Source organism: Geotrypetes seraphini, chromosome 1, assembly GCF_902459505.1.
Source record: "Geotrypetes seraphini chromosome 1, aGeoSer1.1, whole genome shotgun sequence".
Classification (NCBI taxonomy): domain Eukaryota; kingdom Metazoa; phylum Chordata; class Amphibia; order Gymnophiona; family Dermophiidae; genus Geotrypetes; species Geotrypetes seraphini.
Genome location: NC_047084.1, coordinates 70240588 through 70257742, shown reverse-complemented (window position 1 = coordinate 70257742; position 17155 = coordinate 70240588). Strand labels below are relative to the sequence as shown.

The window sequence follows — 17155 nt, the reverse complement described above, 5'->3', positions numbered from 1 at the left end:
GGTGCTTTCCCACTTGACATAAACATGCTGGACCAGAAGTCTTAGCCTTTCCACAGAGCAGAGCAGTGGTGTTTCAGCACAGCTCTCCTCATTGCATCTTTTTGAAATTTTTGTGCCCTCTTTTGTGCTACATGTGACTTTTTTTTCTCCTTAGTTTTACATTTCTTTACAGTTGAGGGGACATATGATTGAAGTCTACAAAATCCTGAGTGGAGTAGAACGGGTACAAGTGGATCAATTTTTCATTCTGTCAAAAATTACAAAGACTAGGGACATTCGATGAAACTGCAGGGAAATACTTTTAAAACCAATAAGAGGAAATATTTTTTCACTCAGAGAATAGTTAAGCTCTGGAATGCATTGCCAAAGGTTGTGGTAAGAGTCGATAGCGTAGCTGGTTTTAAGAAAGGTCCATAGTCTGTTATTTAGAAAGACATGGGGGAAGCCACTGCTTGCCCTGGATTGGTAGCATGAAATGTTGCTACTTCTTGGGTTTTGGCCAGGTACTAGGGACCTGGATTGGCCACCGTGAGAACAGGCTACTGGGCTTGATGGACAATTGGTCTGACCCAGTAAGGCTATTCTTATGTGTTCTAGTGTTGTCAGCCTGTTTGTTTTCTTTCTTTTTTTCTGCAGCTCCTTTGGCCCTAGTCATGTATCATTTATTTGGTGAGCTCTTTGATTTTAATTTGGCTATTTTTCCTCTGATGTCCTTTAAAACTCCATTTTAAGAAATGTTTTTTTTCCCCTCAATTCTTTATTATTTTCAAATCTTACAATAAGTGTAACAATAAATGCAACATTTTTTACTTCAATACCACACTTAATATTCTTTTAATATCTATTTCAGAATTAATCCCCCCCTCCCACCTAAACCATCCCAATGACCGACATATATAATTTCTATAATGACCCTCAATTTAATATATTTAAATTTATCATCCTATCAAACCTCCCCCCTCCTGGATGTGCATGTTTACAGGGGAAAACAATGATTATACGTTACAATATTTTGCTATTGGCTCCCAAATCTTCTGAAATTTCTTAAAATTCCTTTTCTGAATGGCTAATGTTCTTTCCATTTTATACATATGACACAATGAATTCCACTAAAAACTATAGTTAAGCCTCTTCCAATTCTTCCAATTGCTTGTAATTTGTTGTATGGCGACTCCTGTCATTATTAATAAAAGTCTGTTGTTCGTAGATGATATTTGACTTTTAGCTCTCATAGACATGCCAAATAACAGTATCATAAGATAATGCCACTAGATTTTCCCACAAACAATTTATTTGGCACCATATTGAATTCCAAAAAGCCAAAATGAGTGGACAGTACAACAATAAATGATCTAAAGTCCCTACTTCGAGATGACAATGCCAACATTTATTTGACTTAGAGCTATCTAACTTTTGTAAACGAACAGGGGTCCATAATGCTCTATGTAACAGAAAAACCAAGTTTGTCTCATAGATGCTGACATTGTACCTCTCAACCTCCAAGTCCAGATTCGTGGCCATTGAGATGCAGAAATTTGGTGCTTAATCTCAATACTCCAAATGTCCCTAAGACCAGTTTTGGGTTTCTTATTTATAAATCCAGCTAACAATTTATACCACTGTGCGGCCTGGTGTCCCAAGAAGTCCACCTGAAAGCATAAGAACTCCAAACTATATTGATTATTTAAATTTTTCCATTCAGGGAACCTCACCTGAATGGCCTGCTTCAATTGCAACATCTATAACTTTGTGATTTATTAAGTCCAAATTTATGTTGCAACTGAGAAAAGTCAAGCAGCTTACCATTAGATATAACATCCTCTAAAGTATCCTGCTATCATCCAATGCTTCCAGATGACCTTAAATCCTCCAATTCGAATCTTGGAGTTTAACCATATAGTTTGATTTGTTGATTTGTAAATTGGAATAGGTGTTAAATTGTTGACTTATCATAATGTTTTCCACGCATCTACTAGTATTCTGTTTTCTTTATATAATCTAGGCATTTTGATACTGAAAACATGGCATAATCGCAGAGGAAAAATGAGTCGCCATTCCAACCATAACCAATCTGGGATATTTTCAGTGGGCTCTGGGAGGACCCAATACATACCTTGGCGCAAAATATAGGCTTGATGATACCTATAAAAATTGGGAAAATTTACCCCTCCCTCTGCAATTGGTTTTTGTAAAGATACTAAGGCAACTCTAGGAGTTTTGCCCAGCCAAATAAATTTTGTTAGAATACTATTTAACTTTTTTATTTTTTTTTTTTTTAAATATCTTTATTCGTTTTTACATTATGCAAACAAGTGTACAATAATTCAAGTCATACTATACATTCTTCACTTGAAACTCTACATTCATTTTATACCATAAACTATCTCCCCTCCCTCCCTTTCCATATATTACCCCTCATAATGTCATAAAACCCACCCATCTCTCCTCCCCCCTACATATATTTAATGGGGATAAATATAATTATTTATTTATTATAATACTCAATTAATGGTCTCCACACCTCTTTAAATTTCTTATAATAACCTCTCTTGATTGCCAATGTTTTTTCCATTTCATACACCTGACAAACCGAACTCCACCAGAAACAATAATTTTGTAAAGTCACTAGAGCAATTCTTACAGCTTTACCCAGCCAAATAAATTTACTAAGAATATTATTTAACTTTTTATAGAAGGACCCCTGAAAAAAAACTGGTAACATTCCCATTTGATAACAAGCCACAGGCAATATCATCATTTTAATAGTTTGGACTCTCCCCCACCAAGAAAGATGTAAAGGATTCCATTGCTCACACATTTCTGTTACCTTCTGTAATAAAAAATTTTCATTTACTTTCTTGTTTCATCCAATGTGTTTTTTATCCAAATGCCTAAATATTTTATTCCATCCTCTTTCCATAGAAAGGAGAATTTTTCAAATAATCATTTTGTACAATAAACATTAATAGGAAGAACTTCTGATTTGCTCCAATTTATTTTGTATCCTGAAAACTTTCTAAATTTCTCTATTACATCAAGTAAGCATGGAATAGTTGTTTCAGGATTCCTCAAATGAAGCAGTATATCATCTGCATAAGCAGAGACCTTATATTCCCGATCTGAATAAGGAATACCCTGTATCTCCTTCGCCTGCTGAATTGCTAATAACAAGGGTTCTAATACAATATCAAAAAGCAAAGGAGACAAGGGACATCCCTGTCTAACTCCCCTCTGCAAACTAAAACTTTCAGAGAGATTATTATTAATATACAGTCTAGCCGAAGGGGAACTATACAAGGATTGAATCATTTGTATAAATCCTGAACCTATACCAAACCAGTCCATTGCTTGATACATAAAGATCCATTCCACCCTATCAAAAGCTTTTTCTGCATCTAAGGATACAGAGAAGGCTTGATCTTTCATGGCTTTTGTTAAATTTAATATATGAAAAGCCAGTCTGGTGTTATTGGAGGAACAAATCCTGTTTGGTGCATACCAATAATAAAAGGGAGAGCCTTAGCCAAACGCAAGGCCAATGTCTTAGCTAGAAGTTTACCATCTACATTGATTAAAGAAATAGGTCTGTAATTTGAAACCAATGTGGGATCTTTATTTGTCCTTGGCAAGACTTTAGTAACAGATTCTGCCATACTACCTGTAATGCAACCATTATTTAGTTGGATCTGATATCAATTTAATAAATGAACTAAAAGGGTATTTTGAAATGTTTTATAAAACTCTACCATGAAATCATCTCCACCTGGAACGGATCCAGCTCTAAGGGATTTCAACGCTGATTGCAATTCTTTTAATGATATAGGCGCCTCTAAGCTTCTTTTTATATGATCCGGAATTTTTGGACCACTAATTAATTTAAAAAACTCTGAACCATCTTTTTCTTTATCTGAATAAGGCTCAGAAGAATACAAAGCTGTATAAAAATTTAAGAATTGCTTTAAAATAGGTCCAATTTGAGAATTGGAATCACCCTTTTCATCTTTTATTACAATAATTTTTGTCCTTCTTTTCTTTGCTTTAAGATAATTTGCCAATAATCTTCCTGCCTTATTCGAGTTTCCAAAATACATGTTCTGTTGAGAAAACAAATCTTTCCTTACAAATTGTGAAGAAATCTCATTACATTTACATTTTACTTTTAAAAGAGCCTGTAGAGTAGTTTGTTCCCATTTTTCAACCAATTTGGACTCTAAAACCTTAATTTCCTGTTCCAAATTATAAAATTGGTTTTTAAGCTGTTTCCTAATATATGCTGAATATGATATAATTTGACCTCTCATAGTGGCCTTAAACGCATCCCATATAGTTACCATTGGGATTTCTTTTGACTTGTTAATTTGGAAAAATTCATTCATTTTTAACTGGAATTCTTCAAGAAAATTTGAATCCTCTAACAATGCATTATTGAATCTCCATAATGATCTACCATTTTCCTGTTCAGCAAGTTTAAATTCAATCCACATCCCTCCACGATCAGACAAAATAATTGGATCTCTGGAGACTTGTGGACCCTACCCGGCCCATGTGCTTAAGGCCCCGACTACAGGAGGATCCTAAGGCTCCTGGGCCTATTCTGGTTGGCCCAGACACCTCAGGCCCCACCTGTGGGCGGGGTTTGAGCCACCTGGGCCAATCCTGCCCCATTCCTGCACTGGCTGGCCTGCCGGACAGGCAGGCTTGGCACCCATCCGTCCGGCCAACATTTTTTGAGGTATGGGGAAAGGGGGTGGGGGTGGGGGGGTCGTGGGGATGGCAGGGGTTTCACGGGTCGGCGGGGGGCTGGTCGGGGATTCGGGGGGCGGTCGTTGGGGGGGGTTGTGTCAAGGGCAGGAGGGCCTGGGATCCCTCCTGCCTGTATTTTAGTTGGGGGTAGGGGTTAGAGGGGGGTCGCAGGCCAGGAGGGCTTGGGCTCCCTCCTGGCCGGATCATGTTATGGGGGAGGGGGGAGATCGCCGTGCCAAGAGGGCTTGGGCTCCCTCCTGGCCCCAACGGATTCAGCCCGGGGGGGGGGGTTTGGGGATCACGGGGCAAGAGGGCTTGGGCTCCCTCTTGCCCCATCGAGTCAGGGAAGTTTGGGGTGCCGCGGGGCAAGAGGGCTTGGGCTCCCTCTTGCCCCAATGTCATCAGTGGGGGATGGGGATTGCGGGAAAAGAGAGATTGGGCTCCCTCTTGCCCCAATGTCGTGGTGAGGGGGGTGGATTCTGTAACCGGTGTTGTTTTTGACAGACACCAGTTTCAGAATCCAGCTTTTAGGCGAAGGACTGGCTCCTCCTTCGCCTAAAAGCCCTTGTTTTGGACGTTTAGGGCTTAGGCTTTTTTTTAGGTTGATTATATGGTATAAGTTTAGACATAGTGGTGGTCTGGGCGTTTAAACAGCTGAATGTAGAGGCAGGCCATTATAAAAAAAACCTCCTTTTGGATGGTTTTTTTTTATAATGGACATTTTCCCTGCTTCTACTTTCAACGTTTAAGGCCTTAGGCCAAAAGGGGACTTAGACGTGTTTTTATGTTATGCCCCTCCACGTTCTCAATCAAACCTTAATCACTAACTAAATTTTTTTTTAAAATTGTCAATGTGCTTATATGACATTCAATTCAAACATTGACTCTGAATCAATTCATATTTGTCTGTATAGATTAAAATCCTTCTCAATATAATTGAATTTAGTCTTCATAAAAACATTAAGAAACCAAAGAGAAAGAGTTTCCTTCTCCAGTAAACATTTAATATTTCCTAAGTATAGAAGATAAAATTTCCTTTTTCTCTCTCTCTCTCTCTCTCTCTCGAACCTCTTATATATGAAAATCTTCTCCAAGAACTACATAATGTCAGTATTTAATTTCATTGACGATTTTAACTGAGTTACATTGTCAAAACAATCCCAGACTTCCTTTTATGTTATGGCCATTCCAAAATGAAGAAACATTGTCTCTCTTCTTTTACCAGTTTAACTGTTTTAATGTCAATTTCAGTATTTGTTGAGTTCAATATGCTGATGCATCCTGGAAGAGTTGACACATTTTGTACACAGGATGTAGGTTCCAACAGTCTTTTCACTATAATGGTGTGTAGGTTTAGGTGTTCTATCTGCTGTTGAAACTTAGGTTCTATTTTTGATAATTTCCATGCACAACTCCGGAAGGGGTCAGAATGTGGCATCACCTGTTATAGCATAGAGCCATATGCCTGGCTGGCAAAGACAACAGTCTGGCAAACAGACTAAGCACAGTGATGCAGTCATACGAGGAGTTTCTCAATATGGGTGTAGCCTGTCAGGTCTTCTAAGACTGGGGTACCTCCTCAGGGAATCCTTTTGTCACTCATCATAATAATAATGTCCCTTAGTTCTGTTCCAGACATAGCAGGCCTTCAGATGCCTTCCTTCTTCATTGAGGGGAATGCCTTCTGTATGCATATCCTCCAATACCTCATGTAAGGAAAACTTTATTGAAACTCAAACAGCATTGGGGAACCATGATGTTTATTGCCCCATACTGGTTGAGATAGATATGTTCCCTGTACTTCTGGAGTTAGTCTTAGAAGACCCATGGAGACTGGAATAATTTATGATCCTCATTACTCAGATCGGTGGATCTCTCTCACTTCCTAGCTTTCAATCCCTAGCTCTCATGGTTTGAATATTAAGAGCATAGAGATACCATCCCTTCAATTGAATGAAGGTGTCTCCTGGTTTTGGCTTGCTTCCAGGAAAGATTCCACTAAGAGGTCATACAATTTCAAGTGGGATCTGGTCAGATACTTGTGACCTGGGTTGGCTCCTGTTGGAAACTGGATACTGGTATTGATTGACCTTTGGTCTGTCCTAGTATGACAACTCTAATATTCTTATAAGAGATTTGCCATCTGGTATGAGTGCAAGGCCTTAGATCCTTTTACTTGCTCTACACAAAAACTGATTAAATTCCTTCTATACCTTTCTGAGTCTAGTCTTAAGACCAATGCCATAAGAGTTCACCACAGTGTAATTAGTGCTTACCATCACTGTATAGAAGGTAAACCCATCTCTGTACAGCCTCTAGGTGTTCGCTTTATGAGAGATTTGCTTCTGCCAATCAAACCCACTGTGTCATAGGACCTCAATTTTGTCCTCACTATGCTAATGAAAGCTCCTATTGAGCCACTAGACTCTTGTCACCTGAAGTTTTTGACCTGGAAGGTATTGTTCCTGATGTCAGCAGAGTTAGCTAGCTTTAGACCTCTACATTACACAGTTTCATCATAACAGTGGTTCTTCATATACACCCTAAGTTTCTTTCAAAGGTGGTGTCAGATTTCCACCTTAATCAGTCAATTATTCTGCCAACATTTTCACCCAAACCCATCCTGGTGAAAGTGCACTGTGACTTAGCTTCTGTTACATCCCTTCCGGATTCTATACTCTAGGTGTTCAATCCCTTCCCAGAATCCGGGAGTTGCAGAAATCCAAACACCTTTCTGAGCATGTGCTCCTCCTACCTCAGAGACAGAGAGAGCCTTCTGCATATTTTAATTTCTCAAGTAATCCGTGCAGAAGTCTTCTGCTCTGCTGTGCATCTTTTTCTTATTTCTTTCACTTAAAGTACATTTTTTCCAGTGGCTTGAGTGCCATGAGACCCCTGTGGTGGTCCTCTGCCAGAGGAAAGGATGCAGTCCCGCGAAGCTGGACTGCTGCTTCATAGAGAAACTTCAGTGGATCTGTGGCGGAGGTTACAGTCAGGTCCGTCTGACTGACAGGCTGAAGATCTTCAAGTCTGGTCAATTTGGAGCAGTTCTGAGGCAGAAAATCATTTTCCTCCATTCAGCTGCAGTGTACAGAGCTGGCAGGCAGGCACTTCACAGACTGTATTTCCTATGGGAGCTTTGGGGGTGGTCTATGGAACTCTGTAAATTTAATTTTTTAGAGTTTCTGAGGGTAGGGTTCAGGTATCTCACCTCCCCAAACCCAAAATCACTAATTTTTATTTTTGGATTTTCTTTATTATTGTAATTTATCATTATTGTCATTTATGATACAAATTCACTGGAGCATCTTGGATTAATATTGATCTTTTTAAGAGCTTGAATCTGCTTCAAAACTCCTTGATTTTGCTGAAAATCAACTTAGATTGACTCCTCAACCCCTAATCTGTCAAATTCATGTAAGGATTGTCATCAGAACAGCATCTGTGTACTATGTGCCACAGCACACCAGAGGATGGGATAGGAGCTTCAGGCCTCACCTCCTCTGGGTCTTCCAGGTCTGGGAAGCTGACATGGGTCCTTAATTTGGGCAAAAAGTCTTGTCCAGAGGCTGTTCTGGATGCTGGCACCAAACACTTGCATATCAAATTGGGGGACTCTTTTGGTGTAGTGCGGACACCTCTGCGGGACCCAGCAATGGCCACAGAGTGTGCATTTCTCCAGATTTCATTCAGCTCATCTAGAACACGTAGATTTTGTACCCAGCCCATTTGATGCAGCTGGAGGGAGCGTCGCCTTCTTTCTAGCTGGTCACCCCTGTGCTGGAGGTCCCTGTGCAGGAGCCCTCTCATCCAACTATAACAGATCTTGATTGTCATTAGCTGTCAATGGCTATTACATCTATCCTGTCTCCTGAAACTGTTCCTATTTTGGATGCTGCTAATACCCTTGTTGGGACTAGTCAACATGGTATCTCGGAGTGTCCAGATTTGAGTGAAGCCCCACCATTCGCAGACTTTTTAAATCTGTCTCTGTCCACCATTTCCTTGCTAGTGCTATGAAGGATCTCGAATTAGAATCCATCTTCTCTGTCACAGTGCTTGGTCATTGGCCGTTCTAATGTGCTCCCTCCCATCCACAGCTTCTTGGTCTGGTTACAGAGCTCCCCTAGGCCCATTTTTTTCTGTTTAGGTTATGCCCACATAACAGATTGGTTTATATGCTCTAGGTTAATTGGTTTCTGGTTATCATTGCCTGTTGCAAGTCCCTATTGTCCATTCTTTGTTGATTTTGGTAAACCTGGTAGATAGGGATTCCTATATGTGGCAAATAATATTCTGCATGTGCTTGGAGAAAACAAAGTTACTCGCTTGTAGCAAGTGTTCTCCAGGGACAACAGAACACATATTACTACATACTGTAACTTTCCTCCTCCCCTAGGAGTTGCATTCCTTAAGCTTTTTAATTATACTGCTGGTCCCGCACATTCACATCAGGCAGAAAGGTACCATGCATGGGTGTCACAGTGCTGCTAAAAGTTTCAGAATTTGCTAGAACTGGGTAGTGTCCATCCTGGTTTCTTTTAAATGACATTACCCATCTGTGGCAATATGTTACCTGCTGTCCTCAAAAAATGCCTGCTGCAAGTGAGTATCTTCTGTTTGTTTTTTTCACCTGCTGATAATTTTTATTTTCCAGCTGTTTTATTGAATCTGTCTCTATATTAAAAAAATAATTTTTTTTTATTGATCAAACAGCTTTTATATCCAGTAAATCATTCATTGATATTTTATTTGACTTGACAACATTGAACCTTGGAACTGATAACCTTCCAGACATGTGGATGCAACTATCATATTCACAAGTGAGTTTAAATAACCATCCTGGCCAATGGTGTCCTAGCCTCACATATCTACAGTATTGCCTGGGCCTCATTATGTTCTACTAGTGATGTTACCTATACAGAATGTTCTACAAACGTTATCTGTCATGTTTAGGTCATTATTCTACAATATTATTGTTTTCACCATTTGTCAGTAGACTCAGGGATGAGGTAAGAGAATGAGGGTATGAGGGAGATAAGTCATATTTGAAAGGGAGAGATGGACTTGGGGAGGGCAGAGGGGTTAGAAGGAGGACAGGGAGAAGTGGCAGAGTGGGATAGAAGGGGGAGAGGGAGAGATGGACTTGGAGGAGGATAGATGGAGCAGGAGAGAGAGAGAGATGGACATGGAGGGCAGAGGGGATGGAAGTGGGTCAGGGAGAGATGGCGGAGGGGAGTGAAAGGGAGACATGGACTTGGTGGAGGCAGAAAAAAATGGAGAGGGCAAAATGGGGAAAGGGAAAGATTCAAGGGAGGGGGCATAAGGGGGAGGGAGAGATGGATGACTGGGGGAGAGCAGAGTAGGGAGAGGAGAGATGGACAGCGAAAGTCAAGGGGACATGGACTCGGGGCCAGAAAGGGGGAGGGAGTAAAGATGTGAGACTTGGGAAGAGGGGTGGCAAGGAGTGCTGACTGATTCAGGAAAAAAATTTGATTTGAGTCAGCCTATTGAATCGATTTTTCGATTCAATTTGATTTTCCTGCCCAATTGGGTGTTTTTTCCAAACATCCTGGTGGGTTTATTTTATAATAATAAAGACCCCTAACTTCCCACTCGGTATGAAAAAGTGCAACGAATATCATTAACTAACTGGAAGGGCCTCAGTAATCGAGCCTACGCAAGTCATAGACTCTGACCATACAAGTCTGCGTACATTTTCCGGCTCCTTAGCTCTAATCATCGGCAACCTTCCAGTCCCTTACCTTAACTACAAAGATTTTAAATTTATTCCCAATAAATTCCTAAAAAAATTTTTATAATCTTTTAATTAGAAATAACTTATTCTAAAATGTCAATTTTTTAAAAATTTAAGTTCTGTGGAACGATGCACTATTTCTTTATATGAGACTTAATTTAAACATCCAATGTCCATTAAGATTACTTAGCTCTCAAATCTTATATCCCCAGCAAACTGCTTCAGACCATAACGTGGCCAGCGTTTCGTGGAAACTTATTTAAATCCACTGCATCAGGGCCAGTAAGTCAAGCATGCTACTAAAATATATTGACTCGGATCTAGTCGGATTTATAGCCACTTCACCCCTTCTATAGCCTCTTCACCCCCTTTGCCTTCTCCTAACCACACTGGTGCTGTGGTGTAAACAAAATAAACAAACAAAAAAGACTTTTCCTCTCTCTGTTAAATCCTAGCTCACGTTTACAGTCTAACACCAGCTCTGGCAGAATACACGTTTCAAATCTGACATATCGTAATCACTAAACAGAAAATAAAATTATTTTTTCTACCTTTTGTTGTCTGGTCATTATTCAAATCTTGTTGGTCCCAGGCTCTGGTTGTCTTCTTATCAGGGTCTCCTTTCTTCTTTCTCCGTGCTAACCATCTATCTTCCATCTCTGTCCTCCCCTTCCATTTCCCTTCCCTCCCCCGGAGATCTGGCATCTTTCTTTCCTTTTTTTTAATCACCTGTGAATTATGCCAAGAATGTGGGCAGTTATTAGACAGCCTATCAACGAGAATAAAATGTGTTTTCCAGTGCAATACGTGAGACATTCTAGACATAGATGAGACATTCCAGGTATAAGTTCTGCCTCAGACATAGACCAAGAATATCATAATGCCTCTGTATCACTCCATGGTGCATCCTCACCTTGAGTATTGTGCACAGATATGGTCACCTTATCTCAAAAAAGATATAGTGGATTAAAAAACCATTTTGAATCATTTTGGGTGTCTCTCCTGCCAGCAGGGAGGGGGGGATGGATTGTCTGGGCCACTGAACTGATTGCGGCAGCTATGATCAGCTCAGCGGCCTGATCCAGAACTTATACCTGGAATGTCTCATCTATGCCTAGAATGTCTCACGTGCATGTCTGATCTATGCATAGGTGCTTAGGTGAGACATTCTAGACAGATGGGTTGTATCCCCTTTGCCGTGAGCCATCTGCAGAAGGAATCCACTCCAGAAATTTCTCTGTGCCTCTGCTGTACTTCACTGGGCTCCTTAGCTCCACCCACAGTTTTTCCCTAGCAATTTAAAGTGTAATACTTAGGTCCCTTAAATACTGTATGTTTATGCTTTCCAAGTCTTTAATAACCATTTTTTTTCTGTAGTTACAAGAGCTGGCATCCATACTGACCTTGGCTTCGGATGTTATTGACTGGCGAAAGTTCTTATTATCAGCTGCACAGCCTTGGCCATATCCTTCTATGGATGAACTTCTTAATTTGCTGAACAGATTTAAGGCAATTGATAAGGATGGGCAAGGTACTGTCACAGAAGATGAATATAGCCAGGTTTGTTTTCATTATCTTCACGTTAGTAATCGTAGCTTTTAAAGCATGACTGACCTTCCTTGCTAAGTTTTCCTTATTTTGATTGCAAGTTCCCAGGTCAGTTATCCTATTTTGTATTTGGCAAAATTTTATGAATACACTTAACCTTTTCCTATCGTAATAAATTTTACGTTACGCTGGTTCCAATCGTAATTATTTTAGCAAAGTTTTGTATTATTCACCGTTATCATTTACACCAGTATCATTTATTGTAAACATAATGTAAATAAGTCTGTAAATTCAAATATTTTGTATTCCTGGCTATTAGTCCATACAGATTGTTTATCCACTGTCTATGTCATTTTTAGAATGTCCCGTCACACGATAGGAAAAGGTTAAAGTATGACCTTCAAAGGAATTCACATCCAACTATTATAACTCCCACTGATGGTAAATCAACATAGAATTAGAAAAAATGCTTATTACGCAAGCTGTTCTATACCAAAATATGTGCCTCTGTAATATTTAATTTAAAAGGATAGTGAATAGGTAAGTAACACTATTCAGAGCAAATCCCTACTTATCCAGTGAATATTGCATAGTTTGCTGTCATGGAAGAAATATGTGTCCTTTCAAGGAAGTCCCTATATTTACAGGGAAAGGTACAGCACTATGGTGCATTAAGGGAATAACACTTATTGTAGTGCAATAGGTGTGTTATTATGGACAGGGTATACTTCCCATGCTCACGAGCCATACAGAAGTAATTCAGTCCAGGTTTTCAATTCCTTCTTCTTCCGAGGGCTCTGCTGCTCCTTTCAGCTTTTCTTTCTGCACATAAGCTGGAAGGTATCTTTCTTTACTATTTTTTGTATTTTATGCCACTTTTGCAGCTATCAGTGTACCAAAGCTCTGTCTGTGTTGAGAAGAAGCAGACTTAGGTCCTTTGGGGACCTGTTTGGTGAGCTTGAAAAATCTTTGTGGAGCATATAAACTTGCGGCAAACTCTTCTGACAAGTACAGCCATGTCGGTTTTCAGAGCCATTTTTCTTGTTTTCAAACATTGTCTTATAAGGATAGTGATTTTACTACCATCTGACTGCAGACTCCAGAGGTAGGCCCTTTTTGGGCCGAAACACGATTGTGTTGAGTCTTGTGATATAATAAAAGGCATTGAGTACCAAGAATCTCTTTCGCTGTTTGTGTCCGCTTTCCAAGTTTTGGGAAGTTGTCCTCTCCTGTTTAAAATGTTTAGCATGTTTGTTATACTTTCAGAGAAGAACATATTTGTAGTTCAGGGAGTCTCCCTATACCCCTCCATCTTATGTGTTCCTGTATAGGGTTATCATCTGCTTTGAAACAAACTGAAAAAGGCAGCAGAGCCCCCTGGAGAAGGGAGGAGTTGCAAACCTGGAATGGATTCCTTCTGCATGGCTTGGGAGCATGGGGAGAATACCCTACAGTCCAGGATGACACACCTATCTACTAGAAAAGATGTTAGAAAAGTAAGAACCTAATCTCTTTTTATTTGCATAACAGGCATTATTTGACCCTAATCACGAGTTTTTACTGCAATGCATGTTAACTAATAATGAGATGCAAAGAATATAAATGAATAATGCAACTTGTGTGGAACTTTGCAAACTGCATTAATCATGGCCACCTGATGAGTTGGTGTTAGCTTTCTTCCCTGGGAGCTGTTAATGTATAGCCTGATGTTCACAGGGTGCCGTGTTCAAGCACTGACATTGAATATCTGACTCTCACCAAACATGATTGATGCTAAAACCTATTCAGGTCCCAGCCGATAGTCAGCCAGGACCTGCATAATAAAGATATGCAGGTCCTATTTGAACATTGCCTGGGCCTCACATAAGAGGATCAGTTTTTTTTTACCCCTTCCCTCCCAGTTCTAATCTTGTTTAGTGAAACCTTCCTCCCTGATGCTAGCCCTCTTCCTGGCACCTTCCCCCCAAAAATGAATTCCCCCTCCCCCTAATGCTAGCTCAACTCCCAGCACTTTACAACAACAGTTCATACATGTCCCCAGTACCAGACCCCCCTCACCCACCCACTTACCCACCTTTTGGCCCTTTCCCCTGCCCTACCTCTAGCTCCCTGTATTCCAATGGGGTCAACTGAACAAGAGCGAACCCTACTTGCTTCTGCTCCTGCTCCTAGTGACTCTTAGTAGAAATGGCTACCAATAGTCTCATGTTACTACTGGTAGAGATCAGCCTTCCATATAAGGACAAAGAAAGCTCATATGGAAGGATAACCTTTAGTGATAGTACCATAAAACTTCAGCTAGAACTTGCAGTAGCCATTTTCTACTGAGAGCTACTAGGGGCAGGTGTGAGTGAGGTTCATTCCTGTTTGATTGACCTCACTGGACCACCAGGAAGCTAGAGGTATACCTTTGGGGGGGGGGCTGTGATGTGGGTCTGGTATTAGAGAGGGTGTTTGCACTACTGTTAGAAAGTGGCAGGAGAGGGGCTGGATCAAGGGGTGGGGTTTGCTACTTTTGGAAGCTGCCAGGAGAGGTGTTGGTTTTGGGGGATGCCACTAAATTGGAAATGCTGGGGGGGAGGGGTAGGCTGACATTGGGAGGTGGGTTGCAGTACTGGAGAAATGTGCCATATGGAAGGTAGAACTTTGTTGGAGAGGTATGGGAAAGAGAAGAGCTGAACCAAAGCTTTGGTCACTACCTATAAGTTATGTGAGTACCAGAACCCACATAACAAAGTGACCAAAGTTAGGGGACTACTATTTATGCATTCATAAATGATTACTTAGCTATTGCTGGCACCTGTATAGCTCCCAGTTCCTCACCAATTTCACCTCCAGAATACTCTTCTCCTACCCACTGTTGTAATGGTGAGTCAGAGCCAATATTTAGCAGAACTACTCAGTTAAGTACAGCAAATAATGGTGGCCAGCCAAGTAAGCATGATTAAAGTAGGCAGGAGCCTTTCCTGCTTGCTTAAATCACGTGGAATATCAAGCAAAAATCTGCTTTACTTTTTGGGAGGTACTTGTGACCTGAATTGGCCACTGTTGGAAACAGGATTCTAGGCTATACTGTCCTTTGGTCTATTCCAGTATGGCGATGCTTATGTACTTAAAAAATAGGTGCTAACATTTACACATGTGTGTAGAATACTAGCATAAGAACATAAGAGTTGCCACATTAGAATAGATCAAAGGTCCTTCAAGCCTAGTATCCTGTTTTCAATAGTGACCAACCCAGGTCATAAGTACCTGGCAAGATCCCAAAGAATAAAAAGGATTACTGTATTTTTTACTCCATAAGACACACTTTTTCCACCCACAAAAAGGGGGTGGAAATAAGGGTGTGTCTTAATGAGCGAAAACCCTCCACTCCTGTAGGCAGCCCAGGCACACACACACACACCCCAGTACCTTTTTTTTAAGTCCCCTTTCCACGCTCCTACCTGTCTCCCTCACCGGATGGTTCATCTTCGGTTCGGGGCAGAGCGGCACAGAAGGCAGATGTGTGATGTTCGTGTTCCTGCCTAGTCCGGCGCCACTCCCCGAATAGCTGCAGTCAGTTCTCACGAGGGAGACAGGCAAGAGTGCGGAAAGAGGTCTTTTAAAAAAGGTACCGGGGTGGTTGTGCCTGTGCTGCCTACCTATGGGGAGGTTGTGCCTGTGCTGCCTATGGGGGGGGGTGCCTCTGCTGTCTATGGGGATGTGTGCCTGTGCTGCCTATGGGGGGTGCCTGTGCTGTCTAAAGGGGGGGGGGAGTGCCAGTGCAGCCTACGGGGTGGGGTGCCTACACTGCCTATGGATTTTTCGCTCTATAAGACCCCTGTAGGGGGTACAGGGCAGGGCAGTGGGAATTTTTTTCCCTGGGTTTTTCTCCTCTACAGGTGGGTGCGTCTTATGGTCCGGTGCATCTTATAGAGTGAAAAATACAGTATTTGCTGCTTATTCTACGAATAAGCAGTGGATTTCCCCAAGTCCATCTTAAATAACAGCTTATGGACTTTTTTTGTAAGAAAGTATCCAAACCTTTTTTAAACCCTGCTAAGCTAACTGATAATGAATTCCAGAGTTTAATTACATGTTGAATGAAGAAATATTTTCTCCAGTTTGTTCTAAATGTACTACTTAGTAGCTTCATTGCATGCCACCTAGTCCTAGTAATTTTTGGATAGAGTAAACAAGCAATTCTCATCTACCCGTTCCATCACTCCATTTAATATTTTATAGCCCTCTATCATATCTTCCGTGAGCTGTCTCTTCATTTGCTTGTGTATGCCAACATGCTGCCTAAGTGTTGTTCTGCAAGTCCCATTTAGCATGCAATGTGTGTAGTTGCAAAGAGGCTTACTCAGGGTCAGAGTATAGATAGCACCTAAACTTATATATGCAACTTATAGAATAATGTAAGTTACATAGGATCTGCAGCATTTAGGTGCTAATACAGCAGATCTATGCAGACAAAAGTGCTCAGTGAGTTCATACCTAGTTATTCAAGTGTTCTATAAAGGAAGACAGGCGCCTATATTCTTTTATAGAATAGATTCCTGCCAGGCACCCTGTTATACGATTGCCTTCTATGTTACTCTAAGCTGAGCATATACATTCTAAGAGCATTGCTCACAGACTTTACATGGTCGCTCACAAAAAATAGTTTCAAATCTTGTTTTTAGAACTTGTTGCTCACACAAAAACAAAATTGCGTGCACCCAGCCAGTCCTTAGAGGGAGCACTGATTGCCTCCCCAATTGATAAATAAATATATATCTCAATATATTTATAAAATTTTATAGATGAAATGGACATAATTTACAATGATATAAGGGTGGAAGTATAAAGAATATATAGAATTTAGAAATATGTTTTTGAATGATACAATGAATTATTAGTTGCCTGGGAAAGGAGATTTAGGTTTTCCATGACCAATGCGTGTTCCAAATCAGAATATGATAATGGGTGGGGAGGGAGGGAAAATTATGGGTGGGATAAGAGATAAATTTTTATTGAATGTGCTGGGAACTAATCTTGTAAATTATCATAGAATACTGGTTACAACATAATTATTAATTAGATGGACATAAAAATGTATTCCCTGAACGTCAATGGTTT

At 40.5% G+C, this 17155-nt stretch overlaps 1 protein-coding gene and 1 long non-coding RNA gene across 2 annotated transcripts in view; one reads left to right on the top strand and one right to left on the bottom strand.

Moving 5' to 3' along the window:
• Positions 1 to 17155, bottom strand: part of LOC117355004 — a 217928-nt gene that overhangs the window by 3341 nt on the left and 197432 nt on the right. The window lies entirely within an intron of this gene.
• The window catches only part of SPEF2 (sperm flagellar 2), a 544154-nt gene that overhangs the window by 486621 nt on the left and 40378 nt on the right, over positions 1 to 17155 (top strand). Inside the window, exons 28-29 of the mRNA XM_033932867.1 lie at positions 9460 to 9566; positions 11879 to 12061. Of these exons, the coding sequence (XP_033788758.1) occupies positions 9460 to 9566; positions 11879 to 12061 (290 nt within the window). The remainder of the gene's footprint in view (positions 1 to 9459; positions 9567 to 11878; positions 12062 to 17155) is intronic.